This window comes from Mastigoproctus giganteus, chromosome 3 (genome assembly GCF_048544385.1).
Source record: "Mastigoproctus giganteus isolate SK-2022 chromosome 3, ASM4854438v1, whole genome shotgun sequence".
NCBI classification, from domain to species: Eukaryota; Metazoa; Arthropoda; class Arachnida; order Uropygi; family Thelyphonidae; genus Mastigoproctus; species Mastigoproctus giganteus.
In genome coordinates this window covers 254536704-254563091 of record NC_143577.1, presented here as the reverse complement: position 1 = coordinate 254563091, position 26388 = coordinate 254536704, and the positions used below count along the sequence as shown (strand labels likewise).

At 36.1% G+C, this 26388-nt stretch overlaps 1 protein-coding gene across 2 annotated transcripts in view; it reads right to left on the bottom strand.

The window, feature by feature from the left end:
• psidin (phagocyte signaling impaired) overlaps nt 1–26388 on the bottom strand; it is a 513704-nt gene that overhangs the window by 31171 nt on the left and 456145 nt on the right. For both annotated transcript variants that reach the window (XM_090371034.1, XM_090371035.1), the window contains 2 exons: nt 26288–26388; nt 3807–3920 (listed from right to left, as the gene is read on the bottom strand). In XM_090371034.1, the coding sequence (XP_090227160.1) occupies nt 3807–3920; nt 26288–26388 (215 nt within the window). The remainder of the gene's footprint in view (nt 1–3806; nt 3921–26287) is intronic.

Here is a 26388-nt window from a genome sequence, read left to right as displayed (position 1 = left end):
ATTAATAAAATAACCCCAAAGACAATTTTTTTTGGGCTAAAGCCTCAAACTACAGAAAGATTCACTAAATGGATGTTAGTGCAATTGTATCATATTAGTATGTAGTGAACCACCGAAGTAGGTGAAAAGGCATCATTTTTGTTATATCTCATATTGTGAAAACCTTCAAAATGAGTTGCCCTGATATTGTATTACCTTGAATAAGAAACATTTCACCAGTGGAGAAGACTAATGCTACTTATTCTTGGCAGATACCACCACCCAGACGACACTGTTTCGAGGCTTATTGGTCTCTCTCTCTCTCTGTGTGGGCAATTGTGACAACTCAGTCACTAAATGCCCACAAAAAGTGACAACCAAGTTATGAAGTATAACTCCATGATATGAGAGATGTCGGATTATGTACAATAGTATAGACTAAGGCAGAGTATAGTAACAAGATGCAGGATATTTCAGAGACTGCTGGAAGTCATTGCAGTACAAGTAAACACATGGGTTGCGTTAGGGTGGCTAAGAAAAAGAACAGATGCATGTATACATGCATGTACACCAATGCTAGGAGTTTGGTAAATAAATTTGATGAATTTGAGGTATTGCCCAAAACATCAAAGGCAGATATTGTCGGGATATCAGAGACATGGTGTCACACAGATACAAGGAATGCAGAACTGGAATTTGGGGAGTACAATGTCTACAGAAAGGATAGACAGGATAGGAAGGGAGGAGGGGTTATGATATTAGTAAAGAAACACATAAAATCCAAGGAAGTGAAACCAGTCGACATCGCTGGACAGTGCAGCGTCGAGTCAGTTTGGTGTGACATAAGCATTGGGAGATCAAAATTGAGAGTAGGAGTGTGCTATAAGCCTAATGACTCTGATGAGTATAATAAGAAACTGTACAGGGAAATAGAGTAGGCCAGTAAATCAGAGAGTCTTATAATGGGGGATTTTAATTTCCCAGGTATTGACTGGGTATCGGCCTAATGACTCTGATGAGTATAATAATAAAAAATGGCATTTTAATTTTCCAGATATTGATTGGAATTTGTGGGTTGGTCACTCACACACTAGCAAGGCTTTTGTGGATTTATTGGATGATTGTTTTCTACATCAGCATGTTCGGGAGGTAACTAGAGGGAGTAATACTCTTGATTTGATTATCAGTAGTGATTCTTCATGCATTAAGAATCTGCAGATAGAGGAACCACTAGGTGGCAGTGATCACAGTGTGCTGAAGTGGGATTTACTCAAAGAGGTAACTACCATCAGGAGTAAAGGTGACTATGATGCTCTGAGACAGTATTTAAATTCTATACGGTGGGACCAACTGATGATGTTACCAACAGCAAATTCAAAATGGGAAGCATTCAAAGAACTTATCTTGGAAGCTACTAGGCTTTACATCCAACTAAGAAATATTGTTCAAGGTTTAGGTCTAAATGGATGTCAGATGAACTAACGAGACATATGGCAGAGAAGAAAAATGCATGGGATACACATAAATTAACACATGACACAGAAGACTAAGTTGATCTGTAACCAAGTTACAAAGGAGGTTAGGCAGGTGAAGGCAGATTACGAGAAATCTTTGGCAAAGGATGCAAAGAAAAACAGCAAAGAGTTCTTTACTTATGTAAACTCTAGAAGGAGGGGATGAATCAGATTGGTCCACTTGATATCGATGGTTCAACTGTTGATGATCCTGCTCAGGTAGCTATCAAACTAAATGAATATTTTGCATCGACATTCACAGCAAGGGGAATGCCAGAGGTGTATTCAACTCTGGTAGTAAGCTAGATAATCTTGTAATAACTGAGAGGAAAGTGGAGGAGAAATCATTGAAGATAAACACAAGAAAGGCACCTGGGGTGGATGGGATCTATCCAGTTATATTAAAGGAGGCAGCAAAGGAAGTAAGCAAACCCTTAGCCATAATTATGAGAGCTTCCTTGGAATCAGGCGAGGTACCCATAGACTGGAGATGTGCAAATGTGACCCCAATTCACAAAGGAGGATCAAAGGCTGACACAAGTAATTATAGACCTGCGAGTTTAACTTCTGTTCCAGGAAAATTAATGGAGGCACTGGTTAAAGAAGCACTGCAGGATCATCTAGACAAGATTTCAGTTATAGCTCAGACACAGCATAGTTTTGTTAAGGGGAAGTCTTGCCTGATCAATCTGATTGGATACTATGATGCAGTCACAAAAGAACTAGATGCAGGGAATAACTTTGATATTATATACTTGGATCTTAGAAAGGCTTTTGATATTGTTGCACATGGAAGACTGCTGCACAAATTGGAGCAGTGTGGCATTGGAGGAAAACTGCTGCTATGGATAAAGCGGTGGTTGAGGGGGAGAAGGCAGAGAGTGGTAATCTATGGACACTGCTCATCGTGGATTAAATGTTATTTGTGGAGTCCCTCAGGGTTCAGTGTTGGGTCCATTATTGTTTTCTGTATTTATAAATAATATTGATGATGTATATCAAGCTTAATGTCCAAGTTTGCAGACGATACAAAGTTTGGCAGGGTTGTTAAGGACACTACTGACGCTATGCTGCTGCAATAGGATCTGGAAAGGTTGAGCAGATGGGCTGAGAGGTGGCAAATGAAGTTTAACATTGACAAATGTAAAGTACTACATATGGGAAACAGCAATCCCAGAGCAGCGTACCAACTCCCTGGTACTACACTGACAGTGGTAGAGAATGAAAAGGACCTGGGGGTAATTGTGCAGACGGATATGAAGTTCTCTGAGCAGTGCAGACGGGCTGCAAGAGTAGCTCATGGTGTCTTATCAATGATATACAGGAATTTTTCTAGCAGGGATAAGGTGGTGATTATTTCCTTGTATAAGGCAATGGTCAGGCCACACCATGAGACTGTATACGGGTCTGGAGACCTCATTTCAAGAAGGATATAGAGCTGCTGGAACGAGTACAGAGAAGGGCAACAAGATTAGTGAATGGAACAAAGGGTTGCTCTTACGAAGAAAGGCTTAAGTTTTGCAAATTACAGTGTATAAAGGCTTTATACAGCTCTGATAGAGGTGTATAAAGCCTTGAATGGTTTGAGCATGCTCAATGCTGATGGGATTCTGCCTCTTGCTCAGAGTAATCACCTGAGAGGGCATAAATTCAGATTGAGGAAAGATAGATGTAGGATAGATGTGCGGAAATTTGCCTTTAGCCAGCGGGTGGTTGGTTGGTGGAACGGACTTCCATCCCTTGTTGTGGAAGTTGATAGCCTAAATAAATTTAAGGCTCAGCTCAACAGGTATTTTGAACGAACGGAGGGGTGAAGTGGAAGTTTTTTTTTTTTTTTGGCTGATGCTGCATAAGCTTGCTTTCTTGCATCATATGCCTCTACTAATGCTAAATGCTAATCTACCTGACCTCCGAAGAGAGGCCAATAAGCCTCGAAACTGTACCTTCTGGGTGGTGATATTCGCCGAGAATAGGTAACATTAATCTTCTCCATTGATGAAGCATTGCTTGTTTGAGGTAGTACAATATCATGGCAACTCATGAAGGTTTTCACAACATGAGATATAACAAAAACTATGCCTTTTCACCTACTTTGGTAGTTCACTATGTACTAATATGATGCAATTGCACTAACTTGTCCATTTAATAACACCAAAGTTATTATTTTTAAATATGTATAATATATTAAATATAATGTACAGTTTTAAAAATATATGCAAAAATATAATGAGCCCACATTTAAAGCATTCACGGTAGGAAATTATTAAAATATTTTATTTTCATAAGTCAAAATACCAAAACATTAAAACTTACACCAATAGCGAGTGTTATTTCTTTTTTCTTCTTGCCTTTCTTTATATATGCTGATCGGACAGGCTTTAATAGTGTGTAACTAAATCCCAAAAGTAGGCTACCTAAATTTAATGTCTATAGAGTGAAAAAGATAAAAATCAGAATGGTTAGGTTTTCAATTATTAAATTATTATTTAAATGATATCACATGAAATTCATTATGGAGAGAGAGAGAGAGAGAGAGAGAGAGAGAGAGAGAGAGAGAGAGAGAGAGAGACTGGGCTGGAAATAAATAACTGATGGAGTTATTTTGACTCCTACCAGTTTTATTTATTTCTCCCTCCACAATGCCACTTTATAAATTAATTCTCCTTTCATTAAGCATAATAGTAATGTAACTTTTTATAGAAATATGAAAAATACTGCTATAAAACTGATCCAAATAATCACAAAACTGTACTGCCTGTCCTTTGATAGTCAGATTCAATATTGAAAATGCACAAGAGCAGTGTCTGATTAAATATAAGAAATCCAAATTTGATAGCAATTAACATACATCAAAAAAGAAAATTCCCAATTTTTTTTTAAAAAGGAAATTACCACTTTTATGTCAGTAGAATGAGAAAACTAAAGAATAATCACTAAACAAGCTAAAACCAATATATAGGCCCAACCACTATAAAAAAGATGTGCTGAACAAACAATGGGTGTTCACTGAGCTGTTGCAGCATTTGTTATCATAACTACAAGAGAAAGATTCATTATAACCATAATAGCAAATAATCAGCATCATTAAGAAGATTTATTATTTTATTTCTTTTATATTTGTTTATCTTATATCAGCCCCTTTCTCTTAACAGAACTGCAAATCAGACAAACAATATCAAGCATACAACCTTTTCCTACTGACATATGTTCTACATACTTGCCAACTTTTAGAAACTGCAAAATTTTTATACAGAACGGTTTTCCATTAGAAGGCATCAGAACACATGATGCCTTCTAATGGAAGGCATCAAAATATACAATACATGGTTTTGTATAATGCATATTTTAAGATATGTGATATGCTTTATAGTGTGGGTTTGGCCTATTCATCGAGTTGGGATTTATCATATTATATTATTTCAACACAGGAATTAAAAAAAAAAAAAAAATCAAACAGACAATTTAATTGTTGCTAACTGTGTGCAGTATTTAAGGTTGATAAAATTGAATTGTGTAAGGAATGTTATTAATATTACTACAGCTTATCTAATCACTAAGAATGGACATACATACTGCTTCATTTCAACAGATGCATTTGAAAAACAAGGCTGGTAAGAGAAACAACCTGAATTTGAAGTTTTGCTTTAGCAAGCAAAAAGTATCAACAAGCAGAATAAGTTTCTTTCATGTTGAGGCCAACACTTTGTAGAAATTCAAAGGCCTGCTGGATTGATACTTTAGAAGAAGAGGGAAACTCATATGGAAAAACTCTGACTTTCTTCCACTGTACTATACAACAAATACTGCTCAAAAAAAAAAAAAAAAAGAATAAAAGTAGCTGAGTTTCTGCATACATCTTCTTGGACCAAATTTGCTTAGTATATTTTTACAATAGTTCAAGAGGACATACTAATACATTATGCAAGGTACATGATATTGCCCTGGAACACCGCCCAAAATTTTTCATGCAACAAATTCTGACAACAGCCCAAGGGATACCCATATAGACATATAGATACAAGTACATTATGCAATGCTGTTTAGATTTCTAAAACACAAGTAAATATTATTCATGTCTGAGATGCACATATAACACCCATATACCAAATAATGCCATATTTGATGTGAAGCTTGCAAGGCAAGCTTCACATCAAAAACATTTTAAAAAGATGCTGATGGCATCTATACTGGAGATTGTTGCCCAACAAGAAGTTTTGAGATAGAACACAATGAAAAGTGTTTTCATATTTATGGGTGGATGATGTGATGTTTTTGACAGCAATGTTACTAATGTTTTAATTGTTAAGTTATATGTAATTTTACCGTGGAAGATGCAAAGTTCTCAAAAATGTCCGGTTAGTTTGATGTAGTGTTAAAATGTTAAACTAAGCTAAATTATGAAGAAAGAAAAAAAAAAAAAAAAAAAACACGTAGTTTACTTATCAAATTGTTTATTCTCACAATTCACCATTACATCCTTCAACTAAATAAAAGATTTCATCCTCACAAGAATAATTTCACTGGCACAGCTGAGCAAATATTAGTATCTGAAGATTTAAAAAAAGTAGTCCAACTAAGGAAAGGAAGAACATAAATCAAGTGGATCATTCCATTTTTCCACTTGTGTAAAGCAATGCGAGGCTGAAAATGGCGACATATTTTGAGGATATTTGTGAAGGATGAGGAAAAGGTCAGTGTTATAGTGATCAGAATTATCACCATAGCATAAATGATGATCCCAGCTCAAAATACGACTCGCACAGGCAATAGCCTGTTGTACAGTTTTGCCTCTGCGAGACGTCTTTTGAGCAGGGATACCATATTGGGAGACAGAACCTTTTACTCTCTATGGACGATATTTGACTGCTCTCAATCTGTGTTTAATGGGGGGGGGGGGCATGATCATGTTCAATGACTGTTTCACCAAATACAGGGCACAGCTATGGGTGCCAATGTTAGTCCTACCGTGGCTAATATCACCACTGAGGAACTTGAGTCAGGTTTTCTTGCACTTATGTGTTCCTATCACTCCCTGTCGTTATGTTGTAATATATTTGCCATTCTTCCTCGGGGATCAGAAACTCAACTGCTGCAATATCTCAATTCCCTGTCACCTTTCATTTAGTTTACGATTGAACTAGACGTCGAAAATACTCTTCTTTTTTGGATGTTTTAGTCCGACGCATGGGTTCGTGTATTGTAACTTCTGTTTTTAGGAAGCCACTGTGTGCTGGCCAATTTACCAATTATGGGTCTGCACGTGCCCCTGGTCATTTGTGTAGCACTGTTTGCACTTTATTCTCCTATGCTTGGATGCACTCTAGTTTGACTGGTGACAGGCAATTGGAGATTTCCAAAATTAGGGTGGAGCTTTCAAATTGCGGTTATCCACCTCAGGTTCTAGATAGATGTGAGCTCCAGGATCACGAATTTATTGTGCAATCTAACTCTCCTCGTATCAATGAATTTATTTCTACTGCCTACATCTCCTATTATCCGGGCATACGAGAACGTCTTGTTAGGATTTTGCATCTCCACCATATATGACGTGTGCAACTTCCGGGGAGGAAATCACAGTCTATTATTTCTAAGGTGAAAACACCTGTTCCTCCTCTCCTATGGAGTGGTTTCATATACCGCATTACTTGTTTGGATTGTGGGGGGGGGGGGGTGTTATGTAGGTGAGTCTGACAGGAGATTGAAAGATTGGGTTACTGAACATGAGGTGGCTCTTCGAACTGCTAACTTTGAATGCTTTATGCTCACTGAGCATGATTGAGCAGCACAATCTTGATCCTGACAGGATATTGAAATTGTTGACTATTCATGTGATTACTGCCAGCACTCTTGGCTCGAGGCACTGAACACAGCTAGCTGTAATAGTATCATGAATCGCACTAGGGGAGTGCACTTGCACCCCATTATGGAATCTACTGTTTTGCAGTGCAATGAGTGCTGGCGATCATGAAGTGCACATAATTCTGCTCTACCGACACCAGACTCGTGATGCATGATCATGCTTGGTTGACTTTTGCTGTTGTAATCAACATATATATATTGCGGTACACCATTCAATGACTTAGCTGATGAAGAGGCACTTTATCTCAAAAGCTACTGTATATTTTATTAGTTTTATCCATATTTTATTGTATTTAATGCTTTTATTTTATCTCTGTTTTAGTATTTTGTGTAGATATTATTTATTTATTTATTTTAATAAATTTATTTTAAGTCAGTTTGTTGGTCATCGCTAGAAAGTTTTGTGAATAATTTCAATTTATTCTCTTCTTCACTATATCCAGCTTCACAGTTAAGTTCTCAGTCTACACTTGAATCTTGTAAAATATTACATATAAATGCTCATAAATCTAGAACTGTCAGTGATGAAATTAGACATACCACTTTGAACACTTAAAAAACGTATTATCGTTTCTCAAATACACAATGCATACATCACATGTACCTCTATGGGGAAAGTTGCTGTAGTAACTATCAAGAGTACAATGGTTCATTCTGCATTGCATATCTGTCTGTCAAATAACCAGCCACTTGCTAACAAAACCCTCCAATAATAAAGAGCTGCCTTTCGTCGTGTATATGCAATTATAATTGATCAAGTTAGTACAATAAGTGAAGAATTGTTATTGATTATAGATATGCATCTAAAGCAGATAACAGAAATTCGTGAACTCTCATTCAGAGGTATGAACATATATTTTATAGGAGATTTACACCAATTACCTCCTGTATACACCAATTACAGCTATATATAACTGTTTAAAGAATTCGTTGGTCGGTCTGATATTATGGCACTTGTCACAGTTTCATTAACTTGTACAAGTTGTGCGACAGTCTGATAGCAAGTTCTTGGCATTATTTACAAAAATAGGTAATGGAGAAGCATTACCTAATGGTATTAGGTTGTTTCTAAAGAATAATGATATTAATGACATAACTATGTTTCATCTCAGAAAGGAACGAAAAAAGTTGTTGCCCAGGATGTGTATCAAGGATATAATTCTGAAGAACAATTGAGGAGTATGAGAAATAAAATTCATAAAATGGCAATGACCGAAACAGTGGATCTCCCATATATACTTTTGTTGTTAAAGGGGGAACCATACATTTTATCACAAATATAGATGTTGTACATGGAATGGTAAATGGTGCAATTGGTTCATTAGGATATATTGAGTACAAAGGAGACAAAACTGTCAAACAAGAATGGATGAAATTTCCCAAAAAAAAAAAAAAGGGCACAATCTTCAATCGCAACATAAACAATATATGAAAGACAAATATATACCCAATGGATGCGTGCCTATTGTTAAATGACCGATAACAATTCCATTTAAGAATAATAGACGAGTGATGTTAAGATGCACTCAATTTCCTTTGGTACCTGCATTTGCTTTAACTATACATAAATCTCAAGGGGGAACCTTTGATGAACCTTTGATGGATTACAAGAAAAATCACCAACAGCAACTTGTATATGTAGTCTTATCTCATGTGACCTCATTGGAGATTTTATATACAGGGTGTCTCAAAAATATTGGTACAAACATTTAGGGGAGGTAGGTAACATCTAAAGGAATGTGAATTGAATAGAAACCCATAACCAGAAACATCACCGTAAGTCGGTGCACGGCGCTGTTCATCAGTTCGCGAGAGGGAAAATTTCTGGTTTACTCATTCAAGCAGTAGTTGCCACACAAAGAGCATGCATCGATATACGAACTGTGAGCTGGCAGACATGCACCTAGTGTATGGATTAGCAGAGGGCCCACACAGTGTGCGCCCCCATGCAGCACAACATCGTTTCGCAATAAATGTTGGGCAGGTATGGTCGGTGACTGCTTAGTCGGCCCATACCTGTTACCATCCCGCATGAACCCCGCTAAATATCGGATCTTTCTTGAACAAGTTCTAACAGGGTTACTTGACGATGTTCCAGAAATGTGAGATGCAACATTTGGTTTCAACATGACGGGATGCCTGCCCATTATGGAAGGTGTGTTCGTGACCATTTGAACAGGCGTTTCGGGCGTCGATGGATTGGCCGTGGTGGACCCGTTGCCTGGCCCCCACGCTCACCTGATTTATCGAGCCTTGATTTCTTTCTGTGGGGGGGGACCTCAAATCTATAGTGTATGAATTGCCTGCGCTGCTGCCACTATCAAAGAAACTCCAGGTGTGTTCAAACATGTCCGCCAATCCATGCTGCGTCGGTGTCACGCATGCATCGCGTCTCATGGTGGAACCTTCGAGAATGTGTCGTAACATCATGAAATGCATCCATCTCGTACTCCATTGTTAATATTATGTCAAATAAATGTTTGCCACTAATTACTGTCTTGTGTCTTTTCTGCTTCTTTTCTACTATTTTCCCGTGACGTTTCCGGTTATGGGTTCCTATGCGATTCACATACCTTTAGATGTTACCTACCTCCCCTAAACGTTTGTACCAATATTTTTGAGACATCCTGTATAACCAATCCTTGTAATGATTTCTCATTACCACGGAAAGAGAATGAGTAATGTCAAACTCTATGGAAATAGATCATTTAAAAAAGAATAACCTAACATTTCTACAAAGTGAATTATAAGATTCCCTCATAACAGAGATTTCTCAATAAACTCAATGAATGTACAAAGTTTATGTAGCCATGTACGAGACATCAAAGTTGAGTCCTACAACAGAGCAAATATTACTTTTGAATGAAACTTGGGTAATAGCAACAATCATGTACCACTGTCATTTCATTGTGACTCAATACAAGAGACACGACATGTGTAGAGGCAGTGTAGCTATATATCAGCCCAGATTCAACTATTATCAATACATCATATATCTTTGCACAACACGTGACAGAAAAAAAAAAAAAAACGATTACATTTGTGGATCATGTGTGTAATTTCAATAATGAACCCATCTTTGTGTCTGCAATTTATGTTACTCCTGGACAGCAGTAACAGACATCTATAAATTCATATATAAAAAAAGTAATGTCTTATTCAAATTAAGGAGCAAAATTAATCGAACTATTGGATTGTTTATCTATATTTTCTGGTGATTTCAACATACAGTTGAATTTCGAGAATGAAAAAGAATTTTTAAGTTTATGAAAAAAACCTTCAATTTGGATTTATTGTAGGATACATCAATAAATACTACACGCAGTGGAACCACTATTGGTGGTGTATTCAGTCATGAATGAAAATCTATTGAATCAAAAAATTATGTATCTTATTTTAGTTGTGACAGACCAGTAATTTCTGTATCTGCAATAGTCTAATGAATAAATGACTTTCAAAAAAAAAAAAAGGATTTTTATTCATTACAACAATCATGGTGTCATGATCTAAAGACATTTTCAATGCCTGCTGGATTATGTATCTGGTACATAATTTGCCAATACTTTCTCATGGAAGAACTTTTTTTTTTTTTTTTTTTTAAAAAATACTTCATATATATTCAGGGTGCAAGAAATTATATTAGATAGATTACAATTTTCACTCACTCACTTGTCCACTTTCACTCAGCTTGCACACAGACTGGATCACAGCACCCTGAATATGAACAACAATATGACACACACCTTTCTTTTTGTGTGACAGATCACAGGCACTCATTTGGTCATCGCAAAGTCTACACACATGACCAGCCTATTACCACCATTACACATCTTAACCTGGAGTTAATTTTTTTTTTTTTAATATAAATCATATTTAGAATGCACACTAAAACAATTAATGTGGGTATTCTTATTCACTCATCCAATCACACAACCCGCACTGCTTTTAAACAGTCAATTGATATTGAACTCATTCAAGAATCATATTAATTATCATTATGTTAAAGGAAAAGTTATTGGCTTTTCCTATTTATACAGAATTATACAGGCCAATCATGATCATCCAAGATCAGCCATAATTATTTTTAACTATTCATTAGATGTAACTGTGATTTCTAGTTTATGCATCCAATTTATGATCCATATTTATATTACTGACACTTTTGGCTTTGCATATCTTTTTTCCATCTAATGTGCTCCATATGCTGACTTTAAACCTATATTAAAGTTATTGCTTTAGTGTATTTAAATTATTATTATCTGTGGTTACTTCAATGCAAAGACTCAATCTTAGTTTAGTTCATCTACTGATACACGAGGACAACTTTTGGATGAATTTCATCCTTCATCACAATTTAGTTATTTTGAATCAATCTGACACTACTTCTCATTCCCTGAGCAGTTCAAACACTGATGTCTCTCTGGTCTCCCTTAACATGGTTCACTTTGTAGGTTTATGGAATGTCTTTATGGGCTGGGCAACTTCTGATCATCGTGCTTTAGGCTTTTCTCTTAGTGTTCCTTCTTCCAGTTTACAACAATTCTTAAAAAAACCATCTGATTTTCTACTAAAAAAAAAAGTTCATTGGGGAAAAAGTTTTCTCAACCTTATCACTTACTCTGCCAACTTCTGACATGTAATAATTTTAGCATTAATTAAAGCAATAACTAAAGTAATAATTAAAGCAATAACGTTATCATCTTCTGACCTTCCTCTCTTAGTGTCTACATTATAAAATGCAATAATTTTATGAATATTGGCAGCTACTAAAAAGAAAATTAAAAGAAGCATTATTATTTCCTGATGGAACCAAAATTTAACTAATTTACATAAATTGATTCAATGGGCAACGTAAACTATCAGCTTCACCACAGTATCTGGCCTGTGACTGACATTGAACAATTTCACTAACGGTATATCACTCTTAAAAAACAATATGCAAAGGCTATTTTTCAAAATAATTGAGACCTGGAAATCTTTTGTCACAGAACAAGGTAATCAATATCCTGGAGGGTGGTTTACAAATTGGTCAGAGGGAAATTAAAAACAGTCTACTTTTAATGCATTAGCATTAGTAGAGGATATGATGCAAGACAGCAAGTTTATAGAGCTTCAGCAAAAAAAAAAAAAAAAACCCCATTTCACACAACATTCACTCCAAAAGTTTGTCCAGTTTTTCCTTGAATTTATTTAAGCTATCAACTTACACGACAGATGACCTGCTGGCTGAAGGCAAATTTCTGAACATCTATTCTACAACTGTCCTTCCTCAATTTGAATTTATGCTCCCTCAGGTTATAATCTGAGCAAGAGGAAGAATCCCATCAGCACTGAGCCTGCTCAACCCATTCAATAACATAGAAATGTTAAAATGGACAGACATTCTATCATTAGAATGGATAGGCATGAATTGCTTTATATGCTCTGCTTTTTTATATGATAATCCTGTGGAAGATCTCTCCAGTCACAAAATTACAAGACAATTAAATATGGAGTATCTCAATAATACAACCTCACTACCACATTCACCTTCTGAAGTTGACTGGGCAATTGCAAAAATAAGTCCCCAATAAATGTCCAGGGAAAGACCTTATTGAAGGTATATTCATAATTAAACTGCATAAAAATTCCAACGTATTTTAGTTAAGCTATGCAACAAATTCTGCACTTAAGATCTTTCCCTACAGTCTAGAAATCTGCCATTGTGAAAATTCTCCTGAAACCTGGCGACCCCTGTTCTTTTACACCTATTTCTCTTCTAAGTAACTTAGAAAATGTTTCTGAGAGATTTTTTTTGTCTTGCCATATTATTAGTTTATTGACTGAAAATAATTTGTATTCTGAAAATCAACTTGTCTTTCATCCTGGGTTGGTACTGAAGACGCTCTGTTTCACTTTATGAAACTCATTACTTACACGTAACAAATACTACTTAGCAATATTGGTTGACTTAAAGGGTGCTTTTGACTCCTTTTGATGGGAAAACACCCTTCAATGTCCTAGATCTTTAAACCGCCCCTTTGGCACTTCATATGGGACTTTGAGAAGTTATTTTTCAGATAGTCACCACATTTGTGGTGCTTCCAACTTCCAGGCTAGTTATAGACAAATCAAGTGTATGAGCTGCATAAGCTCATACACTTGCTTTCTTGCATTACATGCCACTACTACTAATAATTGTGGGTTTTTTTTTTTTTTAATGTGAACCCCAAACACGAGAGGTATTAGAACCTATAGTACTTAGTACCGTGCTTGGGTTGGAGGTTGAGAAGACGAAAGAAGATATTTGTTGACATTGGACTTGAACTTCTGTAGATTGTAATTTTCAGGAAATACGTATGAAGGAAGGTTGTTCCAGAAAAGGCAGTTTAATGAATAAATGAGGAAGATGAAAAGTTGGTTCTGTGGGTTTGAAGTGTTGGACAGTAAATGGATGTTGGCTGGTGGAGGCACGTGTTTGGACTGTTTTGAAAGAGAGAGCGGGAATTATAGAAGCCAATTCAGAAGAACAGTGCCCATGGAAGTATCTGTAGAAGAGGCATGCAGCAGAAACAGTGCGTCTATGAGAAAGCGAGTGGAGAGAGACTCTGTTAGAGATGAATCATTAATTAACCTAACTGCCCTCTTCTGAATGGAATCAAGAAGCCTGAGAGAGGTTTTGGGGGCACCACCCCAGATGTGGCAACAATATTCCATGGCAAGGCGGATTTGCGATTTATACAGAGTGAGCAGCTGTTTGGAAGAAAGGTAACGCCGAAGGCAAAAGAGAAAACCAAGTTTTTTAGATGCAGAGGAAGCTAACAGTCCCACATGTAATGTGCTTGTGCCAAGAGAGATTAGAAGTCAGGATAATCCCCAAGAGATATATCATTTTGCCTAGAAATAGGAGTGTCACTAAAGATAAGCATAGGAGCAGAAGAATCCTTTTTACGAGATATAAGACAAGACTGAGTTTCAGAAGGATTGAAATCAACTAAGTTGTCTTTGCCTCACTGAAGAATTACACGGAGATCGACATTTAAGACATTGTTAGTGGATATTCGAGAAGTTTAAACTTATTGAGCAGGGCAAGGTTTCTCAAAATGGAAAGTTGAATGCAATGTGCTATCATCGGCAAAACTAGGATTTCCAGTCAATGGAAGAAGGTCCTTGATATACAAGAGGAAAAGAGTGGGGGAAAGAACTGAACCTTGGGGGACACCGGCATTAGTGGAGAAGTTAGAAGACAGAGAGCCATCTACCATCACCCTCAGCGAGCGATCAGAGAGAAAACTGGATAACCAATTACTAAAAACAGTTGGCAAACCATAAGATGGAAGCTTGTTTAGAAGACCTTTATGCCAAACATGATCAAAAGCCTTTGAGATGTCAAGAGCAACTACTTGTGTTTCACCGAACCTTTCCATTGAATTAGTCCATAAATGGGTAACATAAGCCAGAATATCACCAGTGGATCGACACTGACGGAATCCATACTGGCAATCGTTGATCAGACGAAAGGTTTCTAGGTAGTTTAAGAGTTGGCGGTTAATTGATTTCTCCATTACTTTAGAAAGAGTAGAAGTAATTGCAATGGGATGATAATTGGATGGGAGGGATTTGTCACCCTTTTTAGGAACTGGCTGGATATGAGCAAATTTCCAAGCAGAAGAAAAAACACCTTTGGAATAAGAAAGTGAAAAAAGGCGGCAAAAAATAGGAGTAAGTTCTGGAGCACAGGTTTTGAGAACAAGTGGAGAAATACCATCAGAACCTGGAGCTTTCTTAGCATCAAGATTCATCAAAATCCTTCTGATATCCTTTTAACGTAAGACCACAGGAGGCATTGAATGGAGCGTGTTGGGAATGGTGGGAGGTGTTTTACCAAGATCATTAATACATGAGCTGGAAGAAAAATAGGATGCTAGCAGGTCAGCTTTATCCTTGGCTGAAGTGACAACAGAACCATCTGGTTTGGACAGAGGTGGGAGCAGAGATGGGCAAAAGTTGTGGCCAATAGCGAATGCTCGGCTACCATTAGGGTAAGAAGCAAGTTTTCTACTCTTAGCCTGTTAAAACTCTAGTTTGGACTGATTAATAACTGCTTTACAATTGTTGCGAGCTTTGGTGTAGGAAGAAAATGAAACTGAAGAATTAGAAACAAGCCAATTACGATATGCAACATTCTTCTCTTGGACAGCCTTAGCACATTTGTTTGAGAACCAAGGTTTAGATAAAGGACGAGATTTTAAAGTGGAGTGTGGGATAAAGGATTTCATTCCTGCAAGAATAATTTCACTGACACGATCTGAGCAAACGTTGACATCAGAAGTTTTGAAACAGTAATCAGACCAAGGAAAAGAAGAAAAGAAGTCTCGCAGGTCATCCCATTTTGCATTCTTGTAATGCCAAACAATACGAGGTTGGGAATAGCCATGAGATAAAGGTTCCATTGGAGAAGAGACAATCACCAAGTTGTGATCTGAAGTGCCTAAAGGACCTCTCACTTCGACCTTGTACTTAGAAGGGTTGTTTGTGAGAAAAAGATCAAGCGTATTGGCTGTATGATTAGGATTGTCCGGTATTCTTGTAGGTAAATGAACAATCTGTGCTAGGTCATTAGTAATTGCAAAAGCCTCAACATCTCGACCTGCTGGGTCGGTGTAACTAGAAAACGGAAGCCAGCTGGAGTTGTGAACGTTAAAATCACCAAGCAAAATTACCTCACTGTTAGGAAAGTTGGACTGGAGAAAGTCAAGTTGCAAAGAGAGGAAGTCAAAGAGCTCCAAGTGATTAGTGGAGTTGGGAGAACGGTAGAGACAACAGATGAATTTGACACAATGAGGTAGAGAGATTTTAAGCCAGAGAAGATCAAAGAGAGGAGATTCCAAATTGCCAAGTCTCTGACAGGGAATATCAGAACGGACATATGCACAAGTACCACCTTTGAGGCAAAAGGAATCATACAGCGAATAATTTGGGCATCTGAGATGAGCAGTAGCTGAATCAACCGATAACTGAGATTCTGTCAGAAAAAGTATATGGGGTTTGGCAGACTGCAAGTGAAAATGGACATCGTTGAGATTAGAACTGAGACCACGTATATTTGTGAAATGAATTAGGAAGTCCTTGGGAGGTTTAGATCTTTTCGCAGATAAGCTTGCTCTATTAGTTTGACAATTCATGGTGTATTCAATAGTAAGAAAAAGTGGGTGGGACATGCTGTACGAAGTAATGAAATTTTTGGATATGGTGTACATGTGGTAAGAATATACCAGATCCTTGACATAACGTGGCCTCGACAATGCTCCCCGCATACACACTACTCGGACTCCCTCCAGTCACTATCTGGCAGAGTAGAGGTAGCAAGATTATACACTAGTTGATCCGGAAGCCTCCTAGAGAGTTACCAATAGGTTCGGTCCGGTGTACTAACTAGCGGCCGGCCTGCGAACACCGTTTTAGAGCTGTACCCTCAATGTAAGGAATATTGGATCTCGCCACGATGTTCATCATAACCTCAAAAGTCATCAATCATACTGCATGATGGAAGAGATAGGGAAGGATTGACCGGAACTTAGCTCTAGAGACTAAACATGGGTTCCACCACTTCAAGCCTCCAATAAGCAAAGTGGTAGTATTTCACTGGTTGATGAGAGTCATCTACCACCTAGTACTGTCTGGTAACATAGAGGGGCGGCGTTCCCTGTGGTGTGGGCACCACACCTCGACCCCTGCTTACGTTGGTTCACACCTGGGTGGTCACCCACCATGTACTTGTGCATGGAGGTTATACCCAGGATTACTAACAGTCCCACCATCGTGAAGGTGTAAGCAGAGGATTTGGCTGTCACAGACCGTCCGGACTTTGCCGAAATTGGGTCCACTTGACTTGAGTGTCGCCCGAATATCAGTTCCATCAGCGTTTTAGACTCCCAGGTAGCAAATACAGCTTGTCTGGCATATCTGAGAGAATGTCTGTGACATCCTCAAGAACCGAATTATGGAACCAATTATGGAACCTTGTGGTTGCCCACAAGGTTCCATAATTGGTCCACTAATCTGCAATTTGGTTTTAAATCAATGGCTGCTTAAACAATAGGACAATTATCAATCAATGGCATACACAAACTATCCTGTCTTTTTTTGCTATCTTAACTCCAATAGAAACACAAGCTAAATAGATCCTACAGGACTTATCAGAATGGACTAAAGCTAAGAAAACTAAAAATATCAACACACAAAACTTCTATGATGGTATTTAAAGGTTCTTTATCCACTAACAGAACTCCATTAACAGAGGCATTCCTTATGTCACCAAAACCAGATATCTTGGATTAATTACAGATAACTGCCTGATGGTCTATCCTCATTTATCCTTTTTTATGAGATAAATTGAAAAAAATTGCTGGTATAATAACCAGAACCACTCATCATGACTAGAGCTTTGGTCAAAAAACAACCACTCACTACAAGGATGTCATTCTGCCTATTGCCACATATGCAGTTGTAGCTTGGTTTACCACTCTCAAGTGGTAAACCAGGCTTTCCACTTTCAAGAGTAAATTGTGTACATTACAATGCTGTTGTTGATATTGGGCTCAGCGACACAAGGGCTACTGAGGCCAAATTGTGTCTGTTCATTGGATTGAAGCCAACTGGAGTTACGAACATTAAAATCACCAAGGAAAGTTACTGACTGTTTGGAAAGTTAGACTGGAGAAAGTAGAGCTTCGAAAAAAGTAAGTCAAGGCATTCCTAGTGTTGAAAATACGTAGAAGCAACAGATGAATTTGAGAAAATGAGATAGAGATTTTAAGCCAGAGAAGATCAAATAAGGAGATTCAACTTAGGAAATCTCTGAAAAGGAATATCAGAACATAAATATGCAAAAATACCACCTTTGAGATGAAAGGAATCATAGAGTAAATAATTAGGGAACTGACATGAGCAGTGGTTAAGTTCACTGATAATTGGGATTCTCTCAGAAAATGCAAGTAAATTCTTGCATAATTACTGATTATCAGTTGAAAGACAATCCCCTTCTGGTTATCATCTAACATAAGCAGTGAATCCTACTCTGCAATAAAAATTTTGATTAAACCAGGACCTGATTATCTTCAGTCATCTCTTCTGACAATTAATCTTCTGACTGCAAACACATTTTTCCATTTTGAGTTTTCTTCCAAACATCCCAGGAACGTTCAACTAGATCCAGGTGATGATACATGCCCAGAGAATCAAGAATCATAAGGATTCTTGTATAAGAGTCTCACATTATCACAGTCCACGTCGACGGTTAACAATCATGTCTTCTGCTCCTGACTCCAAAGTCACTATTCTGCTTTCCTTGCTATTTGAATGTACTGATAACTCAACGTGTGATAAAAACCTTACTGGCATCTACTGCCCATACTGTATAACTCCTAATCTCAAAATTTTTAATCAAAGTATCTATTACTGAACATTAAGCATTAAATAATGCCTCTTCAAAATCTTGCACTTCCTATATTAAAATCATTATATGCTCAGGTTCTTTCAAGCTCTGGCACTTAGTTGAAGGCCATACCTCATTTAATAAGAACCGACTATCTAACGATTTAAAATCTAATCTAATCTCTGATTTTTTAGAAAGCAAAATTTGACATCGTCAATTACTAAAATTCAATTTTTATTTCCTAGGTTACTTCAACATTTTATCTGATATATCCTTGATTCTTCCAGGAAGTTTTTAACATTAATTTTTCAATTCATAAAATTAAAATGCAGTGTTCATAGCAGTACTCTTCTCATTGCATATTATGTGAATCCAAAGGTTCTGCTACCATTTCTGATTTAGCTCGTTGGCATCTTCCTGGTACTCTGATTCACCATTTACCTCAGTAAATTACATAATTGGTGCACAAGTATTACTGATGCTCAATAATATAGTTCTAAATATCCTGAAAACAATCCATGGCAATTACTGCCATCTTTACCAGTTAGCCACTTGCACTGCCTGCAATGTTTTACTATATTATCAAAATTCCGATGGTATTTTAAGCAACAGTGACTTAATTATTCTAGCATTCACTGCCACTTGGCTTTCTGACTCAATCCCAGAGAGCGTCACTCAGTTTCAAGCAATTTGATACAACCAAGAAGTCATGGTGGGGATTTATTTTTCATCTGGCATCACTGTTTGAAGCTGCCTGGTTCAGGTGCCCTCAGTGCAATCAAAAGAATTTCTTATATGCTTGTCTTTTAAAAAAATCAAGCTCTATATTACTTCTTTTAATTGTTTTTTATCTATGCTGCTCTGGTTTCATTCTTACTGTTTCCACTATTAACCATAGTTTAAATCAGTGGTTCCCAACTTTGACCCATTTGAGAAAGCCATTAATTTAAAAAAAAAAAAAAAAAAACAAACTGTTTTTTTTCTTTTATAGATAAAAGATTATTATAGTGCATATATGCATGTAATTTGTACAAATTCTATATCATAATATAAGAATTATTAAGATATAATTTTTTTTTGAATTTGAATATATTGACCCATTAACTGAAAACCCAAACCACTAAAAATAACATTGATGACCAGTTTAACAGAAACTATGCCATCTACTCACATCACTATAACAGGCAACTTTAATTTCCAACAAATAATCTTGTCTCTCTCTCTCTCTCTCTCCCCCCCCCCCAGTTCAACATCATGGAAAAACTTAATTTCACCTTTAATCAGTTTCTCTTGTAGAAAAAATGATTTAAAAATCAAATTGTATTTTTAAATCATTTTTTGCTAATCTTCTTGATATTAAGTATTTCTATGTACCTAGCAGTAGGTTAAAAATCTAAATTACCCTTGCTGGTTCAACAACTCCCTAATTAGCTTAATATTTAAGTATCATTTCAATCGCTTATCGGAAAGACCTAAGACCATTTTGGAATATGGTTAATAATACAAGATTGGCCAGTTCACATTTAATCATATCATTAAAAAATTTCCACATGGCATTGTCATTGATGTAGAATTTTCTGTATTATAAATTTTTCACAACAGGACCAATTACAATTACTCGTTTAGATGCAATTGTTACCCCTATGGTCATAATTGATGAGCCTTACCTCACCTGAATTGGTTCTGTGGAGGACTTGAAGAAGAAGACTACTTGTACAAATCTGATGGAAACTCTTACATATTTTTGAAAAGGGTTATTTGTGCACTCAGTTCTTATATTCTCTACTATTTCATTCCATCATTATATTAAATTCACTTGCAAAAATTTTCAATCTTACAGTGTGTCAAAACCTTTCGGGCTTCATAAAACATCTTATGTAACAATGTGAATTAAGGATTGGCAGGCAGCTCCATCACTTACTTATCAGACGCATTGAATTCAATGTCCCAGTTTTTTGTGCAAGAAACTTTCTTATGAATTCAAAGATCTCAATTACGTCGGATCCATACTTATTCTGACCAGTGACATTAGGGAGTCTCAATGAATGGCATTTGGTCTCTGCTGTTCTTAATGCTGGAATCTAACCCCCCCCACCACACACACACACACACACACACACACACACACACACACACACACACACACACAGGGCTCCACTCTAAACCTTTACTTTTTTTCTTGTCTATACATAAATGATCTAGCCTATTTTCTTAAGAATTCTGGTGTGACTTTTTCAGCCTATGCTAATGACTTTATCTGTTCATTTTCAATCTTGCAAGAAGCTATAAACATTTTCTATTCCTGGGATCTAAATAATAACTTTTTTATTACCATTTCTTAATGCTGTGTGGTGTCTTTTTCAGTATGCACATTTGAATTACATCCTATGACTATTCTATCAACTAAGGTTAATTCCTACAAAGGTCTTAGAGTTCTCTTTACACATAATACAATATTAAAAATACCATCAATAGGCTTTCAAATGTTTAGCTCAATTGATCCTAATGAAACTGTCTTTTCAAATTGAAAAGACACTGTTTCATTAGGATCTTTCTTGTACAGAACCTTGTTTATGGCTCTAGTACTATCTATCTTTGACAAGTGTAGGTTGGAGGACATGGTTTTAAAATTTGCAGTCTAAAGGAAGTTTTCATTTTTAAAAATTAATTAAAAATATGTTTTACTATTTTTAATTAATTTTACTACAATTTTGAATTTTTTTTATTTTTTTTTCTCACGTTTCAAATTTTAGCTTGCAAAGAAGAATTTTAAATTTTCTGATGACTGCTGATGGGTTAAATGAGTTGGCAAAATTTGTAAAGAATCTTGCCAACTGATCTTTGAGAGAGAGAGAGAGAGAGAGAGAGAGAGAGAGAATTCACTTTTTACATAAAATTACTAATAACAAGGTGGCCAATTTTAATCTCTTTCCTTTAATAAATTTCTGTGTTCCCACCAGATCTACCACACAATGGTTATTTTAGTCCCCTTTTTGAATTAGAATGGACAATCCTTTAAATCAATCATATTTATTTTTATATATCTTTATATTTTTTATCGCTTTATTGCTAGCATTAAAACCTACCTGATTCATCCCCTTCCTTCTAGAGTTTATATAACTAAAGGAGACTTTGCTGTTATTCTTTGCATCCTTTGCCAAAGATTTATTGTAATCTGGCTTTGCTTACCTAACCACCTTTCTGACTTGATTACTGACTAGCTTATATCAACCATAGGCTTCTGTGTCGACTAATAATTTATATGCATCCCATGCATTTTTCTTCTCTGCCACGAATCTCATCGGTTCATCTGACATCTATTTACTTGATATTATATACTTGGATTTCAGGAAAGCTTTTGATACTGTTGTACATGGAAGATTACTATACAAATTGGAGCAGTATGGTATTCAGGGAAAGTTGCTACAATGGATAAAAGGGTGGTTGAGTGAGAGAAGACAGAGTGGTAATCAATGGACACTGCTCTTCATGGACTAATGTTATTAATGGAGTTCCCCAGGGTTCAGTGTTGTGCTCATTGTTGCTTTCTATATTTATCAATGATATTGATGAAGGTATATCAGGGTTAATTTCTGAATTTGCAGATGATACAAAGGTTGGCAGGGTTGTTAATGACAGTATCCTACTGCAATGAGATCTAGAAAAGCTGGGCAGATGGGCTGAGAAGTGGCAACTGAAGTTTAACATTAACAAATGCAAAATACTGCATATGGGTCTAAGTAACCCCAGAGAAATGTACCAACTGTGTGGTACTACACTGAGAGTGGTAGAGAATGAAAAAAGATCTGGGGGTAATTGTGCAGTCAGATATGAAGTTTTCTGAGTAGTGCAGACAAGCTGCCAGAGTAGGTCATAGGGTCTTGTCAATGATATACAGGAATTTTGCTAGTAGGGAGAAAGAGGTGATTATTCCTTTGTATAAGGCAATGGTCAGGCCATGCCTTGAAAACTGCGAACAGGTTTGTAGGCCTGATTTCAGCAAGGATATAGAGTTGCTAGAACGAAGACAGGTGAGGGGGACAAAGAGGTGCTCTTACTAAGGCTTAAATTCTGCAATGTCTTAAATTTTGCAGTGTCTGGAGACTAGGCACCTGTGAGGTGATCTGATTGAGGTGTATAAGGCCTTGAATGGGTTGAGCAGGCTCAATGCTGATGGGATTCTAACTCTTGCTCAGATTACGAACCTGAGGGGGGCATAAATTGAAATTGAGGAAGGACAGTTGTAGAATATATGTTCAGAAATTTGCCTTTAGCTAGCAGGTAGTTGATTGCTGGAACAAACTTCCATCTAAAATTGTGGAAGTTGATAGCTTAAATAAATTCAAGGAAGAACTGAACAAACTTTTGGAGCAAATGGTTGTGTGAAATGGGATTTTTTTTTTTTGGCTGATGATGTATAAGCTTACTTTCTTGCATCAAATGCCCCTACTAATGCTAATGCTAAAATGCAAACAATACAGCAAAAAAAAAATATAACCATATTACTTATGCATTTAACTTGTTTGAGTGTTTTATAATTTCTGTACAGTTTTCATGCTTTTTTGCATTATGTACTTATTTTTATTAGTTTATCCTTATTGATTAGTTTATTTTTATGTATTTTAATTTTTCAGTTTATCTTTTATACATACATATATATATATATATATATATATATCTTTATTTTTATCGACTTATCTTCATGCATTACAATAGGAATTTTTCATATTACATGTATTTCATTTTTATGTATTTTGCCTACCAAATGCCAGAAACAATTCTTTAAATATGTAAAGTAGAACATACTCTGACTTATTTTATACTATTATACGTAATATAAGAAATTTTAATTATTTTTCTCATATATTAATATATAAATATTAACATAACAGACATGTTGCTTTTCAAAAGATGGGTTCTGCAATATTTTTAAAATACATTATAAGCATCTGTTAAGTTTATTGTTCAAGTTAATGACTAACATGTGTTTTGTATAAAATAACATCAAAGCTATTTACAAAATGAATTCTAAATTATAAATGTTCTTCAATTTTTTTAATTTATATGTACAAGCAGTTCCTGACTTTACGAATTAATTTGCTACCAGTGCGAGCTCGTAAAGCAGAAATTTTTTCCCCATACATGTAATGTTAAATAAAGGTAAACAAAACAATGATTTATTTATTCAAATAAATGAAAAGATAACCATTAAAATCAAGGAAATTATAATAATAAAGAAATCATTTATATCATACAAATGTTAAATTTGTATGACATAAATGATAATGATGAAGAATGTTTACTCTTCATCATCGTCAACTAAATGCACACTCATTGATGGTTCTTCACTCACTGTTGGTTCAGCACTCAGTTTGTTGGAAGCACAAGGAGTCTTTTTCTTCTTCGCAAATGCTTCAAGAGTTATGTGTTTCCAAGACAGTCTTCTCTTTTCTTTAGAAATTTCATGATAGCATGCATAAGCATTTTTTTAAATCTGTAACAACTTTTCTAGTGTGCTCAAATTTTCAATCTTGTGAGTTGAAAATGTCAATTGCTTTTTCTGTGTGTTGAAGATTTGTCAAGTTTCATCTGTTAAATCTTATTTTTCCTCATCTTCTTCACATTTTGCCATTTCAATGTGGTCCTGATTTGTGAGCTCTCCATTGTGTGCTTGAAGCAGACCAGTGATGTTAGTTGTGGAAACCTCAAGATGCAATTGGTTAGCAATATTAATTAATGACCGCTTCTATTTCATTTTGTACGATCTCTGCTGGTTCTTGAAATCCATCTTTCAAAATTATTAATAAAATGATGACAGAGTTTATTCCAAACACCATGTTCCTCTTTGTAGTTTTGTTCCAGGCTCGTTTTATTATTTTGATTGCATCTAAAATAATGAATTTTTTCCAAAATTCTTTAAGAGTTGGACCTCCCTCCTTATCTCTGCTTGAACAAATAAATGCACGAGCAGCAGTAATACTGTATAGCTACGCGTGTGGCTTGAAATGCCGCATTTATGAATGTTTAGCATTTACGATTCTGTTGATACCTGATATTTGAAAAAATTAACTCGCAAAGCCAGGAATTCATAAAGTGAAAACTCGTAAAGTGGGAACTACCTGTACATCCAAACATCTCAGGAATTTAAACTATTCCTATCATCCTACAAAAATTTTAAGATTGGTGCTTAATATAGAACAAAAAATTTACTGCTTTTAAATATTCAATCACAGTTCTGCTATAAAGCACATTTTAGCAACACAAATTTGCTCCAACACAACATATATTGGTGAACAACGCGAGTATAATGCGATTTTTGCATTGGTTCATGCGCAATTTTGCCTGCGAATAACACCAGGTGGTGCCTCCGTAGCCAGGTGGGCAGGAGCAGCAGTGTGTAGCACATTCTTCTTGATTAGACCGGGGTTCGAGCCCGTGACCACCAAATATGGAGGATGCGGAAAGGTTAGGGAATGACCACTGAATATCCCCGGAGCAATATGGCCTTAGTTGCTAATGCTCCTAAAAACCAAATAACAAACAAACACCAGGTGAACACAAAACCCAGCACCAAGCTGAACCTGCGCAACAATACATACAAGTTTACAAAGCTTTAAAAAAGTCAAACGTCAAATATGCGAGAGCAATATTTCCCATTCACTGTAGTTGTATTGGTCAGAGACACACTGTTGACATTTGCTGTATTCAAAAGATAACAGGAGATATTGCAGGCTGACTCATATTTTCAGGAGCTCATTTTTCTGTTAGAACAGAAATTTTGTGAGGTGGGATAGTGTGAGCGGAGGAGCACATTTCTGGAGGCTACTACTATAAAACAATAAAAACAACTTGCAGTTCCCAGTTTATTGGGCTTTTCTGTTAGTGCAATGTAATTATAAACTTGATCTTATTGCATTTGCCATAATATCGATAGCTGGAATTCTGTGGGTTTTTATGTTATTACAGTGAAATGTGTTTCCCCTTCCATGAAATCTTCAATCATATAAAAAACATAAATAAATTTTCAGAATCTTCTCTTCATTCATATTTTTTAAGCTTCCTAGTTTTAATGCACGAAATTGTTACTGTGTATCTCACTTGTGCAATTTGTGCATGCTGTGTTCGTCATTATTGATTGCTTATCTTTTTACTCTTTTAAATTTTACAATAAAAAAAAAAGCAGTGAAAAGAAATATCAATTAGTATGTATATATTACAGTGCTATATTTACAGTAATATTTATTTATTTATTAGAAATTTAAGATGCTTAAACCTGTGTTACCAATTTTATTGGGTTTCTAACTTTTTTTTAGTGTTTTACTTACCACACTGAACATTTTTTTTTTTTTTTTTTTTTTTGAGTGCTCTACCCCTATCCCTATTTTTACCATAAGCTCTATTGTTTTTAATGCATGAAATACCATAACGCGAAGATTTTAGGAACACGTGTACCGTGTTATAGCAGAACTGACTGTATTAATTTCTAGAGATATACGCAGAAAAGGCTGTAAAAACTCACTTCTACACTATTCACAAGTTCCTCTAGAATAACATTCAACTGAACAAGTTTTAAAGATTCTTCCCCTGATGCAATTTCTTGTCGTATCCTATTTATCAATT